Below are 20186 nucleotides of genomic sequence, written 5' to 3'. Positions count from 1 at the left end.
CGAATAGATCTTTTTTTTCTTTGTTCACGATGTCCAGAAACGGAAAGGTGACTCATTCTAAAACATGTAGTTCAATTCAAAGTTCAAAATGTTTTTGAAAAACTGTGTGCTCCATAATCAAACTGGTCCAGAACTATTTATATTGATCACAAAATATACAATAACTACGCCAACTGTATATAAACATGAACATTCCTTCTAAACTGGTTTTCTTCGTCCTACTTCAAAAAATGAAATCGTAAATTTTACCTTTATCGGAATTCACCCTTATTAAAGTCAAACTACATTCAGTTGTTTATATTCATGCATTTAATTATTTTATTTATTTATTTTAAAAACATGATGCGAAATAAAATAAAAAAAGTCAAGTATTCTAAATTTGAATTTCATTTTTGCTATTCAGTCAGATCAAACGTCTAACACAAAAAAATAACAACAACGACTAATAGTAAGAATATGATGATAATGATGAAATTTTGACTCAGTCTTTGACTGATTAAGCGTTTCTCTATCAAGTATACCTTGACGGAAAAAATCCCTCTCCATAACACTGTTACCACATGTAAAATGGTTACACGTCATAGAGTTGAAACTTGCAAAAATGTTTATTTTTTTTTCTTTGTTTTAAAAACAAACTAGTATTTTCAGTAAATTACCGCCCATTAGCCACGGCTAAAGCAGAAATACATGAAATACACCGCCAGCTCAGTCATTTCCAGCCGAGGACTGCAGTTTCGTGCTTATTAGCACTCATCAGCCCGGCATAGGAAAGTGACTGAGCTGGAGATGGAAAACCTCTTATGGAAGCCAAGAGGGCCAAACAAACTGGTAGCTAATGTAGAATTAGCACAGACCAGCCGAGTGACCGAAGCAATGGATCGGTTCAACTCGAACCAACGGTGCATTTCATAAACTAGTATTGATACATTTTATTTGATTTGAATTGATTATTAAATTTTTGAATAATCGAATTGAAGCTGTAAAGATATAAAAGATGAAATATACCTTTTTTGTTTTGAATACATGATGTAAGGTATTTATTAATTTTATTTAATTTGAGCTTGATTATTCAAAATTTTAAATGATTCATTTTATTAGACCTCATCATCCTCAACTTAAACCCCTCTCGTGGGAGCATATTCTCAGGTATGTGTGTACGCATTTGATATATGGATTTTTTCTCCCTCTTTACATCTCTTCTAATAAGCTGATCCACTGGTTAGGAGGGGTAGACGATTTTTAGATGGTATAGTTGTGTTTAAACTATAACCGAAATACTTCTTCATATGTAACGATAGCTTCAAGGTATTGAAAGAGCTAATTTTTAATTCCTAATAACCCTTTAAAGACCATAAGACAAATGTGTCCCCCTGAGTTTTTTTTCTAAGTTATCAAATACAAGTAGTTTATAATTTTTTCTTTCTCTATGTTATTGAGACATAAAAATCTTTATACGTATTATTTTTTTTAAGTATTATTTCGAAAACAAACTGCAATTTCTTCTTTTCAAAATGTCACGAAAGAAATCCATCTATATTATCCAGTCCGTCCTCTCTATTTTAATTCAAGTTTGTTTTTTAACTTAAGGTTACATGCAGGTGCACTTCGATGGGAGGTCACGGGAAGTCCCTCTGACCTCCCTAAAATTTTCCATATTCGGCAATTTCTGTCAGACGTTTCAGCAAATTTTTGGACGTAATTGCAATATTTCAGTTTTTAAATGCTCGAATGTCTCATTTCATTAGATGTGCACATACCAGTATTTTACCATTCAGGAAATTCAGAATTCCTGCTCTCCCAAAGATTTTAGTTCAGGGCGCCCCAGATTACATGTGGTTAGTGTCAATATATCGAATAATAAACAAATGAGTAAATGTTTGAAAAATAGCTGTAGTATTGTATCTCTAGTGGAAACATAAGCATTCATCCATTTACACAATCTACTGAACAAACATTCATAAAATTTGAGAAACTTGTTATTTGAGCGCCATTTTAGGCAGTGAGAAGCAAAGGGATGTAAGTGGTATTATAAAGTTTCGAGGAAAATGCGTTTACAGATAAGGTCCTAGCTGTAGTATCGAATCTTATAACTGATATAACATTGAATTTTTTTCCTTCTAAATCATGCTGTATGGCAGCACCAACCAGGGCTACTAGTACCATATCTTGACCCAAGGCAGAGGGGAGGTTCACCTAACCATTTGCTTTAAAGTTACCATAGTTTTAAATATTAAAAGAGTTCACAGTTTCGAGCGAAGCTTATAGCTCTTAAAAAGTTAAATGCCTGGTGCAAAACAACTGGCAAATAATTTTGCTTTCTAGCTATAGTTTAGAAACTTCTGTCTAAATTGTTTCTTTCATTTTTTGAAAACAATTTGCGTTAACATTAAGTAAGTAGGAATAAGTAGTTGTAAATTTAAAACAATGTTTAATTGAATAAACTTTTAAAAATGGCCATTAGGATTAAAGATTTATATTACGTTAACGTCTTCCTCCTTACATTTTCAAGAAAATATCGTCGTCACAAAACAATTTCCAGTGCTGCAACAACGTTTTTCTGGGAACATGGCTGGAACTTTAAACCACTTTCAATTTGAGTAATGGCTCTTGTTTTCGAACGCGTGGAATAATTAAATTCAAGTACTACATAAAGTTAAGATCTAGTGCGTGGAGATAATTAATAGAGCATTATATATTTAAGATTTTTGAGAGAAAATTTATTGAGCCATTAATTAATTCTGATAATATCTGGAGCATAATTAATTAAAAACGCACTTTGTTAGCTTTATAGAAATAGTTGTGGTCTGTTTATGTGATGGTTAAGCGATGTTCTTAAAATAAATTTTTAGCATGTGCTGTGTCGCATATTTTAATATGATTTATAATCATGTGTATTGATGCAGTATCGAATCTTATAACTGATATAGTAGCAGGTTACGACACACGTTTATCAAATCTGATTTATTTTTCAAAAAAAAAAAAAATAATAATAATAATAATTTTTCAATTTAAAATTTACAAAAGATTGAGTGTAATATGACCAGGCTACTGTTCGATACAGTTGTTGCAGAAAATGAACCACAAGGTAAATAATATAATATATGTTTTATTTTTCAAACATTTTAATGTTTAATTCTATAGTATTTTCTTTCTGCATTTTTGCAATGCAAAAAGAAAAAAAAAAAAAAAAAACGGATAATTAGAAAGGATTTAGATCTCATTTTTGGGGCTCTCGATGGGGTGCGGGGGGGAGGCTTCTCCGCTCTATTTGAGGGGGAACGCAATTTCAACTGGGGATGATCGGTGCTCTTCCGCTATTCGCCCATAAGTTAAAGGTCATAACAAGTGGTACCCTGCAAGCAACGGAGTTGCAACCAAGAAGTGGGTTTTATTTGTTGAAATCCTTTCTAAAACCCTTAATTTTTACCAAATTGCCAATCCTAGAATGCTAATGTGTGTGGTGGTGTGTGTGTGGTGGTGGTTGTAGTGTGTGTGTATGTTTGAAGAAGTCATAAACCCCCTGCTCCGGATTATAGTTTTCAAGGAAGTTAATTAGAGCTTCGAAACATTTTAAAGTGTGAACAAATGTAAAGCATTGGGAAATACTTGAATGGGGTGGTTTCCTTCAGTGAAAAGTAATACAGTACTACTTTTAGTCATTGAAATGGATAGAATGAGCCCCCCCCCCCCAAAAAAAAAAAACATGGACTCATGGACTCAGAAAATACTTTCATTTTCCCAACAGTTTTTTTTAAATTAGTTTTTTATAATTTCCGAATTTTCAAACAAGACGTGGTCTTGATGACGTCACAAATGATGCACTTTGACGCGTCTTTGTACCGCGTTTCCACGTTTCGATAATCAAGAAGCGAATTAAATATTGCGCTCTACGCTTGCTATCAACCATATCGTTGCCAATACACGTGAGTAAAGATGCGAATTAAGTATTTTGCACTGTGAATGGCAACACTGAATGGCATTTCATTATTTGTGATGTCATCGGCAGAAGCCGTAAACAATGAAAGAGCTCCGATTTAAGTATTTTTTAAAAAATATTTAACTTAAACATGGTCAGATCCTATGTTTTTAAACATGCTCTTTCAGAAAAAAAAACTTTTAAAATTTTGGAAACTACCCCATTCAAGACTGCAGTATTGAACTTGAAGCAGACGAATGTTTTAATCAAACTGACGTAACTTCTGTTGCGTTCACTAAATCACCACTTAAACAAATTGCTATGACGACGAAATTAAAAAACTGATTTCAGACGCTTCTTTTGAAAAATGATACTTTAAGATCTCCGAACCCTTTATAAGGAAGTAGTTACACAAACTAGTTACTGAAATAGCAAATACGGTGTGAGACAACGACACGCGAGAAGTACTCATAAGATCAAAAATATCATATGGTTTTCATTACATAAATGTGAAACCAAAATTAAATGTCTGAAAGCTTGGTGAGGTAATTAATTTAAAAGTTAAAAGAGAAAGTGTGGGATGGTAGTGGAATTTTATACACATGAATCCTCCACGTTTCGAGCTTCGTGTTTTTTTTTTTTTGCTTAGGAAACAAGCAAAAAAACTACAGAAAAGTTTCATAAATCTTAAAAGTGCTTAAATTTCTGTAATAAATTGCTCACAAAGATGACGTTGTTTAAGCCTCATATTTTACGCAGATGACTTCACGTATAGCTAACATCTTTTCCGCGTGTAAGCTAATAAATTTCACTACATTTTTTATACGCGCTGTTTCACTCCACCTGGCTAGCGTATTAGCGACATATAACAGGAAGTTACTGTAGAATTCACTGAATATACACATGCTTTTTTTTCCTTGAATAAATCTCGTCTTTGATTTCATCTTGCTTCAGAGATTGCTAGCAGTTTTTAATTTTCAACTGCTCGTGATACAGTTTTGAGACCTTATATAAAAAAATCTCTAATCCCTTTGCGTGGAGGTCATATAAAAATCAAGAAAGCCGCAGATAACTCATCCGCCCTGTAAACTGTAACAAGTTAACATCTATTCAGCTATGTGAAATAAAAATTAACATTTTCAAAAACTATTTGGTTCAAAAATTTTATTTAAACCTTAAAAGCAAATACAGATATTCAGATTTAATTTATGACGTGTCCGATATGTTTACTATTAATAGATATGATGTGGCGTAGGCGAATCACAATTCTGCAAAACTCGCGTGTCAATTGATCTATACTTTCGATGATCCCCTGAACGGCAGTGTTGAATAGGTTTGGAAGTAATTTTCGTGAAATTGTTTTTAATGTATGTCACAAAAATGAGGTACCAGAGTAGTATTCAAAAAATTCAGTGTCCAACCATTCAGTCATCTATAGTGTCCTATTGCGAGCATCGATTCCCAGAATGCTCTTCCAGGCCATCAGTTACTTTACCAGGCCATCAGTTACTTTATTGGTGCGATGAGGACACTTTATTGGTGCCTAATATCCTTATTCTATATGAGCTACATCTTTTAGAAATCCAAAACGTTTTGGACATTATTAAGCAGATTCTCTCTTTTCTTCTTCTTAAATTTTCACATATCGTCCTTGGCAAAAGTTTAATTGGTATAATACTTGGACCAGTTTCTTTAGCGTGTCCACGGCTGCGAAATTCCGTATAGTCCCAATCAGGGTCTGCCCGATTGGAGGTCACGGAAGGACAATGGGACCTCACAAAAGTTTCTTTATTCGGCAAATATTGTGTGACGACTATGCAAAATTATCATTCGGCAAAATTTGGAGTTCTGTTTGGTAAAATTATTATTGTTTGGCGAAATTTGGCCATTTAGCAAAATCAGTACCTCAGAGCCAGAGGAACGAAAGTCACATTATGATAATTTTACAGTAGAGAGGAAAAACTTTTTTCTGGCGCAGGTAATGGATGGGACGCACGCTCTTTTAACCCTGGTAAAAAAATGAAAAGGATTTTTTTAAAAAGAATTTCGTTCACATGGCTCGATGCGGAATAGGTTACCTCATACAATGCACTAATAAAAAGAAAATCGCATTTTTTGGACTTACGACACTCTGGCTCTGAGGTGCAGAAATTATCATTAATTCGACGAAATTTGGAGTTCCTTTCACCAAAAGGATCATCATTTGGTCAAATAGGGAAATCCATTCGGCAAAATGAGAATTTCTGCTCTCCCAAAATTTTAAGTTCGGGGCGCTCTTGGTGCGAATCGGGTTATTATTGGCCTAAAAAAATCGGTACGCAATTAGAAACAGTTCTCTTTCTTTTTACCAAAATAATAACAATAATGCACATGGTCAAAAAACAAAAAAAAAAACAAAAAAATCCTGAATTCAGCCAAGTTTTAGTTGAATCTTTCTGAAAGTTCCAACGTTGTCAAGTTTTTTTTTTTATTATTATTATAAAGCTATTTAATTGTCACCCTATATTATGACTCTACACCATCAATGACAGCTTTTGGATTCTATTTTACGTCAAGGCGCAATAAACAACTCTTGCTCCTGTGGATAAAAGTGTTTCCAATAATGAACTTAGTGACGCCCTAACAATTACTAATTGGCTACTCGTGAGCCCATTCATTAAATTATATAGACCCAACGGCAATCTCAGAAAGTTGCCAACAAAGATTTGCTCCGTGTCGAAATCACCACGAAACCTCCTCCAGTCTTTTCCTTCTCTTGTCGCTTCGTGAATAAAATTCAACATAAGTTAGAATTTTGTGCCTACAAATAATTCCCGGTAGCCAGGCTACTACAGTAATCCACTTAAAATTTGAGTAATTCATGTTCACGTAACTCGTAACTAGGTAATAAATTTAAATTAAAAATTGCAGATCAAACGCGTTTATAACTGATCATGACACATTTTATTCGTTGTTAATCATCGGCATCTTGTAATTGTCTAATCCAATTAACTCCAAATCCATTTCTGCGCTTGCAGAGAACTCACAAATTATTTGATCCTCGGAAATACCAATGAAAGTTAATTTGAGAAGTATTATTTGCGTTAAACTCGATCATTAAGGATAATTAAATTATGACAGTTTTGTGGCCTAATATAATTGTATCAAGTGCTTTCAAAAGCATTCGAGAAAGTACGTAAAAACTAATTTTAATCTATACATATACATAAACTCAAACCCACATGTTTATAAATAACGAATTCACACAACTGATTTACGTAAACTCATTCATAACAGAACTTCTTGAGTACTTATTTTTCTTTTGTCTAAAATCACTGGTTTTCTTTCCAGCTCTTTTGGCTCAAATCATAACTTTTTTAATAATTGATAGAACGTAAGGGGTTAAAATATTGAAGGCCAGAGCACTTTCATTCATTTTTTTTTCACTTGAAAAATGTAGTGTTTCTTTTCATTCTTTTGATGAAATACGCAAATTTTTAGACATCGGACAAAAGGTAAAGGGTAAAAGTTAAACTATCGACACAGGGGATAGCTCTCTAATTTTCTGTCATCCCACAAAACCTCGCTTTTTTAAAAATGTTTTTGGCACAGTTTTACATATGTTTTGGATTGCCGTGAGAAAAGAATGAATTAAATATTAAAGAATGTCGGCGAAATTTGATTTTTAAGTGGGTACGGGACACAAAAATTGTCAAATTTTGCATTTTTTTTTAATTATGTGAAAAATTACTCCTTTTTTTTCTGCTTAAAAGGACGTTTGAATCTTGTTTCTATCTTATATAGAACGAAAGATATAATTATTCTTGTTGCATGCACCTAACTAATGTGTACTTAACTTTAAAACTTTAAACGCGTTTTTCTCCATGATGCAATGTTTCCCGATTTCTTGCATTCAAACTCATATAAGTCAGGAACCGATAAAGATAAAGTAATGAAACTTGGAGCATATCTTTTTCAAACAGTTTACTTTAATTTTTATTCGGCGAATTTAAAAAAAAACGTTTACTGCAAAAATTATGATTTTTTTTTAAAAGTATATTTGAATTTTTCTTCAACTATTTTTTATTGAATCAATATTTTTAAAATCGCCGAATAAAAATTAAAGCTTAGATATTTGTGCCTAATTTATTTTAAAAAAATTGGAAATTGATCAAGAATATTTTGAGTTATAGCAATGTAAAGCAACCCCATTTTTTTAACTAATTAAATTTTAATAAAAAATTATTTTTTTTCATATTTAAGTTATGATTTTGCTTATTAAATAAATGGTGAATCAGTGCAAAAAATTTCAAAACTCTAAAGTATATAATAAAAAGAATTTCAAAATGTGTCCCGGACCCCCTTAACTTCCATTTTTTCTTCTTGACACCCGACTTACGGGAATGGAGCAGAATAAAAGAAAGGTCTACGTTCCGTTAAAGAAAGTAAATGCCTAGAAGTTTTTTTTTTCTTAAAGAACCTGTTTTTTTCATATTCGATTGTTGCAAATAATCTTTTTAGACAGTTGGCAAAATTAATAAAACTATTAAAGAAGGTCAACTATCTGGGATTTTTTCTATCTTCTTGCAGAAACTGACCATCGTTTTTATTCGATTGGTGCCAAAAACATCTTTGTCAGACAGTTAACCAAAGCGTATGGGTAAAAAGGTTAGCAAATATCAGGACACTTCAATCTTTCTGCAGTTTTTTTAGTACTTAAGTCCTGCTTCTTTTTTATTCCATTAGAACAAACCGGATCCGTTTTTAGAAATTTGATAGAAAGAGGTGAGTTAAAAATAAACAGATCCGAGCTATCTTGTAAGTTTTCTAAAAAATATCTTTTTTTTTGGTACAAATTGTATATTTAGGTATTTAGTTAATAGAAGGAAATGTATTTTTTTGTAACAAAATCTGACTCCTTTCAAGAGCAGAAGCGTTTATTATTGGTAAATGAAAAATCAATAATTGCTTTCTTTGCATCTTCCACACTTAAATTAAAGACATACTATTCTATATTTTGAAACTTGTTTTTGTACGACAAATTTTATCTCAAGTTTTGGTGTGTAGATGGAGCAAACCTAACCTGGCAGTGAATGTTACGCGGATCCTAACCACAGCATTTTGATGCTACCAGGTTAGGTTTGCTTCACCTATTGTGTTTAGTCTCAATAGAAACTTTACAACTTAGATATAACTACTTTTGCCTCTCATTGAGTGTATGTTGTTGTATATTTGCAGGCTTTCTGCCGGATACTGTACATTTTGACAAAGTATTCCCGCATGTGTACGTACATGTGGATGTTCTGTGAAGGTTTCTACCTGCACAAACTCATAGCGGCAGCTTTTGCAGAGCAGAAGTCATTGCGCATGTTCTACTTCATTGGCTGGGGTAAGTTGCATCCTCTTGTTAACAGGATTTAATTTTGCAGCCCTAGATCGTAGCTTAAGTAGCCTCCATCTCTGTCCTAAATGCCTTTTTTCCCTATGTCTGCTGTAATAAAGTAGCGTGTTTTGCTTCTTGATTATGGTGTTTTTTGTTTCTGTATTAACACAGAGCAAGGCTTCACTGGATACTCGTCTTAAGATCTGATATAAGACGCGTATCAAGTATCGTCTGATATAAGACGCGATTCAAGTATCGTCTGATATAAGACGCATATCACGTATCGTCTGATAAAAGACGCGTATCAAGTCTGATATAAGACGTGTATCAAGTGAAGCCTCGTACAGAGTTAATACGAAAGTAGAATCAAAAGGCAAAACACGTTACTTCCAGCATAGCAGGCAAGATAAGCATCGTTTAGTCCCAAGATGGTGGACATGTCGCTACTTTATTCGACGATTCAGAGCGTTTATACAATAATTTTAAAGCCATATTTTTTTCTTTTTTTAGTATTCCCAGTTTTTCCAGTCGTAACATTTGCTCTTTTGAGGTGGCATTTCGCAGATGAACAGTAAGTTTATTTTATTGTTGATTTAACATAACTTTAGTATATTTAACTTGTAAAGTTTGAAAACTTGTGCCTATCACGTTTTACTTAAAGTTGGAAGAGGGTTCATTTTTCTTTAGCTTCTCTTCTTGATGAAATATTTTCTAAATGTTTCAACCTATAAGTCCGTATCTTTAAATCCACACTATACCTTTAAACCCACACTAGAAAACGGACGTCACTTTCAGAATGTAATACTGACGAATAGAGATAGATCTTCGCTGGTGTTTGCTAGTGAAATTGTAGTATTCTATGTGATGCCTTTCATTTTATACACTGGTGGACAATTGCTAAGGACGGATGGGAATGGCAAGGATAGCAACCATAAAATGAAAGACAAAGAAATATGGAAATTAGCATAAGTTCGGGAGCATTAAGACGTGTTGTGAGTATGCAAATTTTAGACTCACGATGTTGCTAGTCATGTGATAGCGCTGATAAGCGATATAAAGAATTGGGCGCGTGATGAATATTGTTGCTCAAAAGCAAAGTTTGACTTGAAAGAATACGGGAATTGACGAACTTGCATATTTTGGTATGCCATCCTGACATTCCTTAGATGATTTTATGGGTGGCCGTATGGTTGGCAGTATCGAAGAAGGGCAGAAAAATTTAGATGTTGCCAGGGAGTTTGACGTCAGCTACAGGGTTGTTTCTATAGTTTGGGAATCATTTCAAAGAAATGGAATGTGTAGAAAATTTCACAAGGGAGGTCGCGTACGCAATACGACGTCAGCAGAAGATTGGTACTTGGTGCTAACTACGAAAAGGAACCAGCGCAACACAGCTACTGAGGTAGCAAAGTTGTTTCTTGCTGCTACAAGCAAGCAAATATCCCGAAAAACTGTAGCCAGACGTTTGAATGCAATAAGACTATACGCCCGTCAACTTGTTTTGTACATCCCATTGTCTACAAATCAGCGTTTTGCTCGTTTGTAATGATGTCTTCAGCTACGTATTTGGAGAGAAGTCGACTGGGCTTGTGTACTGCACCCAGATGAAAGCAGGTTCAGTCTGTCGACTAATTGTGGGCGACAACTCACCTGGCACGAGAGTGGTACAGCATACAAGCCGACAAACATAAAAGAAAAGGACTAGTATCCACCAGTTGTGTTATGGTATGGGTAGGGTTATGATCAATGGCCGTATGTCGTTTGTGTGCTTCCAAACAAGACTATGAAGGCTTACTGCCTCATGTTCACGTGTTCTGTGGAGCTGTGCGCTGTAAATTCATTTTCATGGATGGCAACGTAACATATCTTCCAGCAGTGTCTAGCTCACTCAAAATATTCAACCCATCTAATGGCCAGCACGTTCTATAGATCTGAATCATAATTAAAATGTTTGGGATGCTTTGAAGAACAGTTTTGTTGGTCTACAACTCCCTCCAATAGGCAAGGACACCCTTATCCATGCTTCCATGACTGAAAGAAGAATGGGATAAATTACCCCAACAGCTGCTGGATAATGTTGTGTAAAGCATCACATCACGTGTGGAAGCTTGCATCGCTCTCCATGGTAGACATATCCCATATTTACATCTTACACCGGAACGCCTGGGGTCGGTAATTACACTTATTCACTTTTACGTATTCAGCCCAGAATGATCGTTTCGTCTTTTGAACACTTTTCAACAACTTCTGGATTTCAAAGCACAAAGAAATATTGTCATTGCAATGTTCTAGAGTTCTGGCATTAGTTTATTTCACTTAGCATGGAATTACATTTACTTTTTTACTCGCTGCATAGCTTATTGGACTCCGTCTTTAACAAACGTCCACCAGCGTATTTAAAACAAGCTCACCTTTTATCTGAGACTAATGCATAGGACGTTATTGAAGAACGAAAAATAGGAAAGAATCACGAAAAGGAGCCTTTACCTCATTTGTAAGGATTCTTGTACATTCACTTGAAAGCATTTTTTATGTAAAACATGTTCTTGTATAAATATTTTTAAAAAAAATCTTGGCACCTAATAATTATATATGCAGTTAAATGTGATATTTAATTTCGTTTCTTAAAAAGTAATTTTAAATAATGAAAAGTTTAATTAAAATGCTTTTGGAGTGAATTTGATAAATTTTGGATATCGTACCTTTTAACCAATTTCTCTTACTTAGAACATAAATTTAACAGGTTGAACACATTCAAATCAACCTTCGCGCGTTCTAATTGGAGCTTATAAATGGAATATTTTATCAGCTCTTTGGATTCATTTTGAATAGGATTATCTGTCACCGAACAGCGAAATATATCTAAGAGTAATATCAATAGAGACTTGGTTATTAGCTTTCTGACCTAACAATATCCAGACGTTGCGTCATGACGTGTATTTATAACAGGGGAATTTGACTGGAATAGATTTTACTCAATATCATTTGGCTTAGAGCGATAATTCAATATTAATCTGTCGAATTGTTAATTGCTATACGTTCAGCATTATGTTAGATTGGTATAAATCAGGATAGTGTGAAATTTATTCAATTGAATATTTTCAAATATGAAAGCTTACTATTTTTAAAATTAAAACGTTAGCAGAATAATAAGTAACAACTGAAATGTACTTCCGTTTTGGGTCTTACAAAAAAATTATCTAAGTTTTTCCTGAAAATAGAATAGGAAATAGTTTTTTAATGTAATGAAAAGAAGTACATTTATTGCGCTTACGTAATGAAGTGTCGTACTTTGAGTTGATGTTTTCCAGTTAATTTGTGTTTTACTTGTTTCAATAAATGCCCCCTTCCCCCCTCATTTTCCTTTTTTTTTATCGAATCAATTTTGTCTTTTGATTAAGGTTTATTACCATGATTTTCTGAGCATAAAATGGTGTACGTGTAAGCTCATAGCTCAAGGGGGGGGGGGGGGGGGGGGTACAAATCGTTGGAAATGGTTTTGTACATTGAATCACCCAATGTGTGAGAAACAAGGCAACGCCTTGCTTAAAAATGTAGTTCAGACACTTGCGCACATTGTTATACCAATTGCAATTCTATTGTAATATTGAAATATGATGTTAAAAATAATGAATAAGTGGAAAAATGAAGTAGGAAGATTTAAAATAATAAATAAATTGGAAAACTCTTGTGAATACTTAAGATAATAAATAAATTTACAGCTAAAATATGATGTTTAAACTTACAAATAAAACAATATTTTAATTCAGGAGTGATTAAGATAATAAATAAAATGTAAAATTAAATTAAAGGAGCAGAAAATAATAAACAAAACGTAAAGTTGAAGTTATGAGTTCGTAAAATAATAACTAAAACTTAAACAAAGAATATGAGTAATAAGTGAATAATAAATAAAAATGTATAAAATAAATAAAAACCTAATGAATAAAAATGTATAAAATAAATACATAAAATGATAAATAAAATGTAAAATAGAAGTATGATGTCAAAAATGATAAATAAAATGCAAAACAAAAGTATATCTCTTGAAATAATAAATCAAATGCAAAATTGATTCATTACTACTTAGAATAATAAATGAGAAGTGAAATGAAATAATAATGCTTAAAATAATAAATAACTTAAAAAATGGATAAATGCCGCTTAAAATAATAAATAACGTGGAAAATTGGTAAATGCGGCTTAAAACAATAAAGAAAAATTAAAATTGCAGCATGAATGGTTAAATAAAAAACATACAAAACTAAAAGACGTTAAAAAATGCTTAAAATATGTCAATTCGATCCAGTAGTGTTTTCATGTGTTGAAAAAAAAATATATACGTAACTCAATTTTAAACCAACTTTTTCAAATGTAATAATAAGAATAATTACAATATTTTTTACAACAATAATAACAACAACACAGATAATAATCACAATGATAACAACAACAACAATAATCGCAATAACAATCATTATAGCATTCATAATAATAACAATAGCAATAACAACAACAGCAATAGTAATAATAACAGTAATTAAAATAATAATAGTAATAATAATAATAAAATTAATAACAATATGCTTCTAAAATTAAAGCTGGCATAAGTAATCTAAACTGACTTTCCCTGGTCCTGCGAAAATCTGTTATTTAAGACATCTGCCATAAAAATGTGCCTTTCTTCGATTCTTTTGTTTCAAAGTACAACTCTAATGTGACAAAGCAGATGAATTAAAAGGTTTCTCACACCGTATAAAATTGTGTTTTACGTATAATTAGCCACAACATTCACAATAGCTTTCAGAATATAATTTAATTCAATCTTTTTTTTTTTGTAATGCACGTTTTCCGGAAATTCAAATCTTTCGAGAATAGAGCCGAGTTTCAAATGCAAATTATGTCAATTTTACATGAGATAAACAACACTCAAGGTGAACTAGTGAGTAAGTTAGTCTGGTCTGAGACAGCAGCTTGGTTTTGACAGATGCTGAAATGAGCATAAGATATTTGAGTTAAGTTGAGTTAGGTAAGACTCCAGAAGCTTGTTTGCATAGTGCTGCATTTTCTTTTTGTGTTGTGTGTGAATCGTGCCACAATTAAGGTAAAACACCAGTAGTGGTCACTTCAAGGTTTAAAATGCACTAGCCGTAACCACAGTTAAGTATATTTTTAAACTACAGATGTACAACATTAATTGCCCCTCTTGAAACTCAATAAACGTTTATAGCTCTACGCTTTCTAAACCTTCCGAATTTCAAAAAATACCAGAATTTTAATTTGTTCAATTTTTGTCAATTTTTTTTCTCAAACCTCAAATTTGATCCAGCAGTAGCCACTCCAAAATCTGAAAAATTTCATTAGTGGCCATCAGACATTTCTCATCCGAAGTATTACATTACTTACTTTAAAATCAAATAACTGATGAATGCAATTGGTTTAATGTGATAGTTACATTAATTACCAACAAAAAATCACATTATTATTGTTCATTTATTTCTTCAAAGTACAAAAGTAAACTTGAAGTACTGAAGCACTGGTGTTTTACCTTAAATATTATTTTATTATTTTAAACCATCTTTCTGATTAATCGAGTAGAATGCCGGAATTTGCATGGAAGCCTCCTTAAACTACGAACTGAGTTATAATCAAAAATAAAAATTAGCATTTTTCAGTTTTGAACCGAGTCTTTTCAATTACCTTTATGGTGTGCCTTTTCACTAAGCACAATATAAGTTTACATCGCCTCTCAGTCAATTCCAGCCGAGAACTGTAGTTTCGTGTTTATTAGCACTCATCAGCCCGGCATAGGATTGACTGAACTGGAGGAGAAAACCTCTATTAACTACCATTTTGTTTGGCACTCTTGGTTTCCTTAACAGGTTTCCTATCTCCAGCTCTGTCACTTTCCTATGCCGGGCTAATGAGTGCTAATAAGCACGAAACTGCAGTCCGCGGCTGGAATTGAATGAGTTGGCGATGTATTTCTGCCTTAACCCTTGCTATGGGGTGGTAACTTACTGAACAATATATGTTTGTTTGTTATTCTTTGTAATTATTAATTTAGCACCAAGTTAAACTTTTTATCCAATACTTTTAATGAACGCTACTTTTCATGTCCTTCCCTCCGACATTTATCTGCATAATGTAAAGCTGTTCATAATACAAATCTGCAATATTTTTTACAGGTGTTGGGCTGTGCCAGTCAAGCCGTATGAATGGGTGACGAACAGTCTTAACCTTTTGAGCCTAATAGTAAGTGTCATAAAAAAGTTCGACTTTAACTTTCGATCAATATTTCTTTTTTATAAAATTCAATAGATAGTGCTGCGAACTTTTTTTTTGTCTCTAAAACATTTTCTATAAGTCATTAGTTTCATTACAGTTAAAACAAAATATACATTCTTAGAAATAAGCAGGTGAGAAATGGTACGTACAGAGAAAATATTCTCATTTTTTTTACGTAAAAGCTCTTTCACAATATTAACTCAGCACCATTAAAAGGGCGGTGACTCTCAGCACATATTCTAAGCATTTATCTTCAGCTCACTAAGTTAGCAGTAACAGATTCACGGATTCTTACTGGTGTGGCTAAGTAAATTTAGCTACCAGTGTGAGGGTAATTGTTACCTTTAATGAGAAGTTTACCACAGCTTTGGCTCTGATAACAAGACACTTCGACGAGTTCATATATGCTTGCATTAAAACAGAAGACATTCTTAGATAGGCACAAGGTTATAACCGTACAAACCACTTTTCTCACCCCTATTTTAACAAATAGAATAATTTAATCCTCCACTCTCGGGAATCTTTTTATCAGAGTTATCCGACACTTCCCGCTCTGCCGTGACTATTCCAGATTTATGGTCAACTATAAGGGACGGTGTAACGAGCTGTTAGGTATATATCGTCGCCTCAGAGAAACAGCAGGATATCTTACTGTTTATTCCTGTTATTAGATGTCTTACCGTAGCTCTGTTGTGTTTGCTACGATATGTTACTATGAAAGTTTTAAATCCTGTAAATGTTGACATTAGCCGATGAATATCAGACATTCATATACAAAAACAACGGAGAAATACCGGCTTCCGGCGAACCACAGGTTATAATGGACATTCTCCACTTTATCATACCTTTCACGGTAACACGTATGTATAATATATTTTTAAATACGTTCGAATCATAGGTTGTTTGTGTGTGTGTACAATTTTCTATGTTCGATATTGAACATCAAATAAGCTAATAATTCCAGTTGAGGGAGTCTTGCGTAAAATTTAGTACTTTCAAAAATGAATAAACTTTAAATTAAAGTCTTCCTTTTAATTAAAGCAAATATCCGTGGCTCACTTTTTCCTGACTTTAATCTTGAGACCTGCTAAGAAGCTTCCTAAAAATATTGACTTTTATCCGAAAGCAGTCTCATAATTGGGAAAGAGATCCGCACAATAAAGAAGAGTATCATATTCTAACGACGGAGTTAATTTTCGCTTCAATAATTCCTAATACTTTCATTATGAAGTAGCCGCTCTACGAAGTTTTTCGCTCGTATAAAACAAAGGGAAAATATTGATCAAACCTACACATGCTTTGTTTTAGATTTTCAGTTGTTTCTTTTTTTAACATTTTTGTGGAATGTTTTTCTATTAAAAAAATAGATGTGTGTATTCATGTGCGTGTGGTAAAAATATTCTTTAATGAAATTTTTAATTTCGATGCATTTTTTCTAAATAATTGAACATCCCCGGAAGTGCAATGTATGAACCATGAAATAATTTCCTCCCAGGATCTTTAAATAAGGGAAAATTATCCATGAATTGTAATATTTCAGAGTCTGGCTTTAATGTTAAGTTTTCTGAAATGAAGTTATTGACATGTATTGAAATTAATAATAAGAAATATTTTTACCGCTAAATAAGCAACCGTAGTTTAGGAGTTGACAGCTCACGGTGCAGGCTGACGACCAAGTTTTAAATTCAACGGAAAGTTTACAGTCTAAGATTCGACTTAGATTGCCTAACCTAATCGACTTTCCGCATGAATAAAATGATAAAGCTACTAACATGTAATGAAATTGATAATAAGAAATATTTTTACCGCTAAATAAGCAACCGTAGTTTAATAGTTGACATATTACAGTGCGGGCTGACCACCAAGTTTTAAATTCCACGGAAAGTTTGCAGTCTAAGATTCGACTTAGATTGACTAACCTAATCGACTTTCCGCATGAATAAAATGATAAAGCTACTAACATGTAATGAAATTGATAATAAGAAATATTTTTACCGCTAAATAAGCGACCGTAGTTTAATAGTTGATATATTACAGTGCGGGCTGACAACCAAGTTTTAAATTCAACGGAAAGTTTACAGTCTAAGATTCGACTTAGATTGACTAACCTAATCGACTTTCCGCATGAATAAAATGATAAAGCTACTAACATGTAATGAAATTGATATAAGAAATATTTTTACCGCTAAATAAGCGACCGTAGTTTAATAGTTGACATATTACAGTGCGGGCTGACCACCAAGTTTTAAATTCCACGGAAAGTTTGCAGTCTAAGATTCGACTTAGGTTGACTAACCTCATCGACTTTCCACATGAGTAAAAATATAAAGCGAGTTGCCGTACAGTAGGGCGAAAACGCCAAAAAGCGCTCAGAAATGCTTTTTTTTTTTCTTATTTTCAATCAATTGAAGATTAATAAATTTGCACAGGCCAACCCTTTGGCAATAAGAAATGGAATTTTAGAGCCCTTCGTCCACTACAAAACTAAAGGGAGCCTTTAGAATATTGAAAAACCATGGGCGCGGGAATTTAAGAAAAATGCTTTAAATCAGTATATATATTTTTTTAATTTAAGGAGGATATATTTAATTTCTCTCGCGTCCAACAATAGTTATAAGACGAAAAAAGTAAGTAATACAGTATTCAAACTGAAAATCGGTTTTGATCAGCACCGAAAACTGGGGAATTTAAGGTTATTTTTTGCCAAAACATTCTACAAAAAATGTACCCTTATGTACTTTTTGTAGAGTGTTTTGAAATTAATATTAATTAGTCATCAATAGTCTGTAGAAAGACCAGAAAAGAAATCAGCTGCGTAAACCTGCAAACTTAGGACCCTGAGCCGAAACAAATCGTAAAACCTCCTTAATTACATGCCTATGTAAACAAACGAGCGAGAGAGGTTTTTTTTTTTAAAGCGCTTTTTTTCCCCCACTGTGCGCCGTTTAGCCCGAAAGACCTCTATTTCGCAACCATTAGTCTTAGATGCATAGTTTCCGTTGCAAAAAAAAAAAAAGAAAAGAAAAATGCAGAGTTTAGATATTGGAAGTTTGAAGCGAAAAAGAAAATTAGAGAAATAAAAAGAAATCTAGTTTTTTATACGGAACCTAGGTGCCCTAACTTAGTGATACGGAAATAATAACCGTTGCAAAATAGTTCCAACACAAAACGTTTGACATCGGTACGCCAATATTCACCGAGATATGAAACACGGCGCTTTGTGATTTACACCAGTTTGCGTTGCAGTCAATAACATCTTTTGGAAGGAAATACAACGGTAAACAGGATAAAATTTTACATGTAAAATTTTATGTATGTATTTTCAAACTATACGATGTTGTGTATTGTGTTTTATTGTTTCTTAATAATTTTGGATAACTGACAGTGCGTGTAAAAAATATTTTTTTCCCCTAATATAAGCAACAACACTACAGTAAACTCCCGATTTATCCGCGAGTCAATCAACAATCAGGAACATGAATTTTCGCTGTTGAAAAAAAAATACCAATCGCTTTTTTAAGTGGAGAAATTGCAAATTTAAACTCGGTTGTTTTTGTTCTAGGTATTTATTTATTCTTTTTTTGTGCTTGCTTCGTCGTACAGACACTATTTTTTTGTTATTTCTGTTAAGCTCTATTATGCAAAAATACAAACAATTTTTACTGTACTGTATACACACTGGTGTAAGAAATTAAGAGACTTTTCAGATTTGGTCAATTATCTCCAGAACTACTGGACCGATTTTAATGAAATTTGGTATGTACATACATTAAAGCAATACAAAACAAATAACCATCCAAAAATTGAATTACGCACGTATGATCATGAATAACACTCGTTAGAGTTGGATGGTATGAAACAGAGGTTGCAAAATTGAACAAAAAATGGGTTAGTAGGGGCTATGGTTCCCTCTAACAGACATATAGATCTTGCAGTGTGACTTCGTACTTAAAATTAAGCAGTTATGGGATCCTGCGGCAATCATTTCCACTCGTTCAACAAAGCTGTTCTCAGGCTAGGATAGTCCCCGTAGGGGGTGTTGCGAGTTGCTATTGCCCTCCCGAGAGCGTCCCAGACATGCTCTATAGGATTTGAGTCAAGCTTGGCCAATCCATACAGTGAACACCCTCCCTTTCCCGAAATTCGTCGACCAGAAGGGCACCATGTGGCCTTGTGTTAACATCTATTAAAATCAACTCAGGGATAACAGCGCCCCTCAAGAGGTGAGCATAGGGCTCAAAGACATGGAGGGCGGTGCAGCCATCCAACTTGATGCCTACCCAGGCCGTCAAACCACCAACGCCATAATGGTCGATTTCGCAGATATTGGAGGGTAGGTAGCAGGTTCATGCTTCTATCCATATGAACGTAGGACAATAATAGTCGGTTAAGCTGAAAGGGTACCCACTACTTGCCCTCCAATCCACCATTATGGAGGAGGAGGTTTGACGGTCTGGGCAGGCATCATGCTGGATGGCTGCACACCCCTCCATGTCTTTGACAGAGGACCTGGGACAGTTGCGAGGTATAGGGATGTGGTCTTGGAGCAATAGACTCACCTCTTGAAGGGCAGTGTTAGCCCTGAGTTAATTTCAATGGGTGATAACACAAGGCTACAAA

The 20186-nt window shown here is 33.6% G+C and overlaps 1 protein-coding gene across 1 annotated transcript in view; it reads left to right on the top strand.

Annotated features, from left to right (window-relative positions):
- Positions 1-20186, top strand: part of LOC129230279 (calcitonin gene-related peptide type 1 receptor-like) — a 98201-nt gene that overhangs the window by 44012 nt on the left and 34003 nt on the right. Inside the window, exons 8-10 of the mRNA XM_054864678.1 lie at positions 9134-9284; positions 9789-9849; positions 15467-15533. Coding sequence (XP_054720653.1) covers positions 9134-9284; positions 9789-9849; positions 15467-15533 — 279 coding nt within the window. The remainder of the gene's footprint in view (positions 1-9133; positions 9285-9788; positions 9850-15466; positions 15534-20186) is intronic.

This window comes from Uloborus diversus, chromosome 9 (assembly GCF_026930045.1).
Source record: "Uloborus diversus isolate 005 chromosome 9, Udiv.v.3.1, whole genome shotgun sequence".
NCBI lineage: Eukaryota > Metazoa > Arthropoda > Arachnida > Araneae > Uloboridae > Uloborus > Uloborus diversus.
Note: the sequence above shows the minus strand (reverse complement) of the source record. Positions and strands in the feature narration are given on the sequence as shown.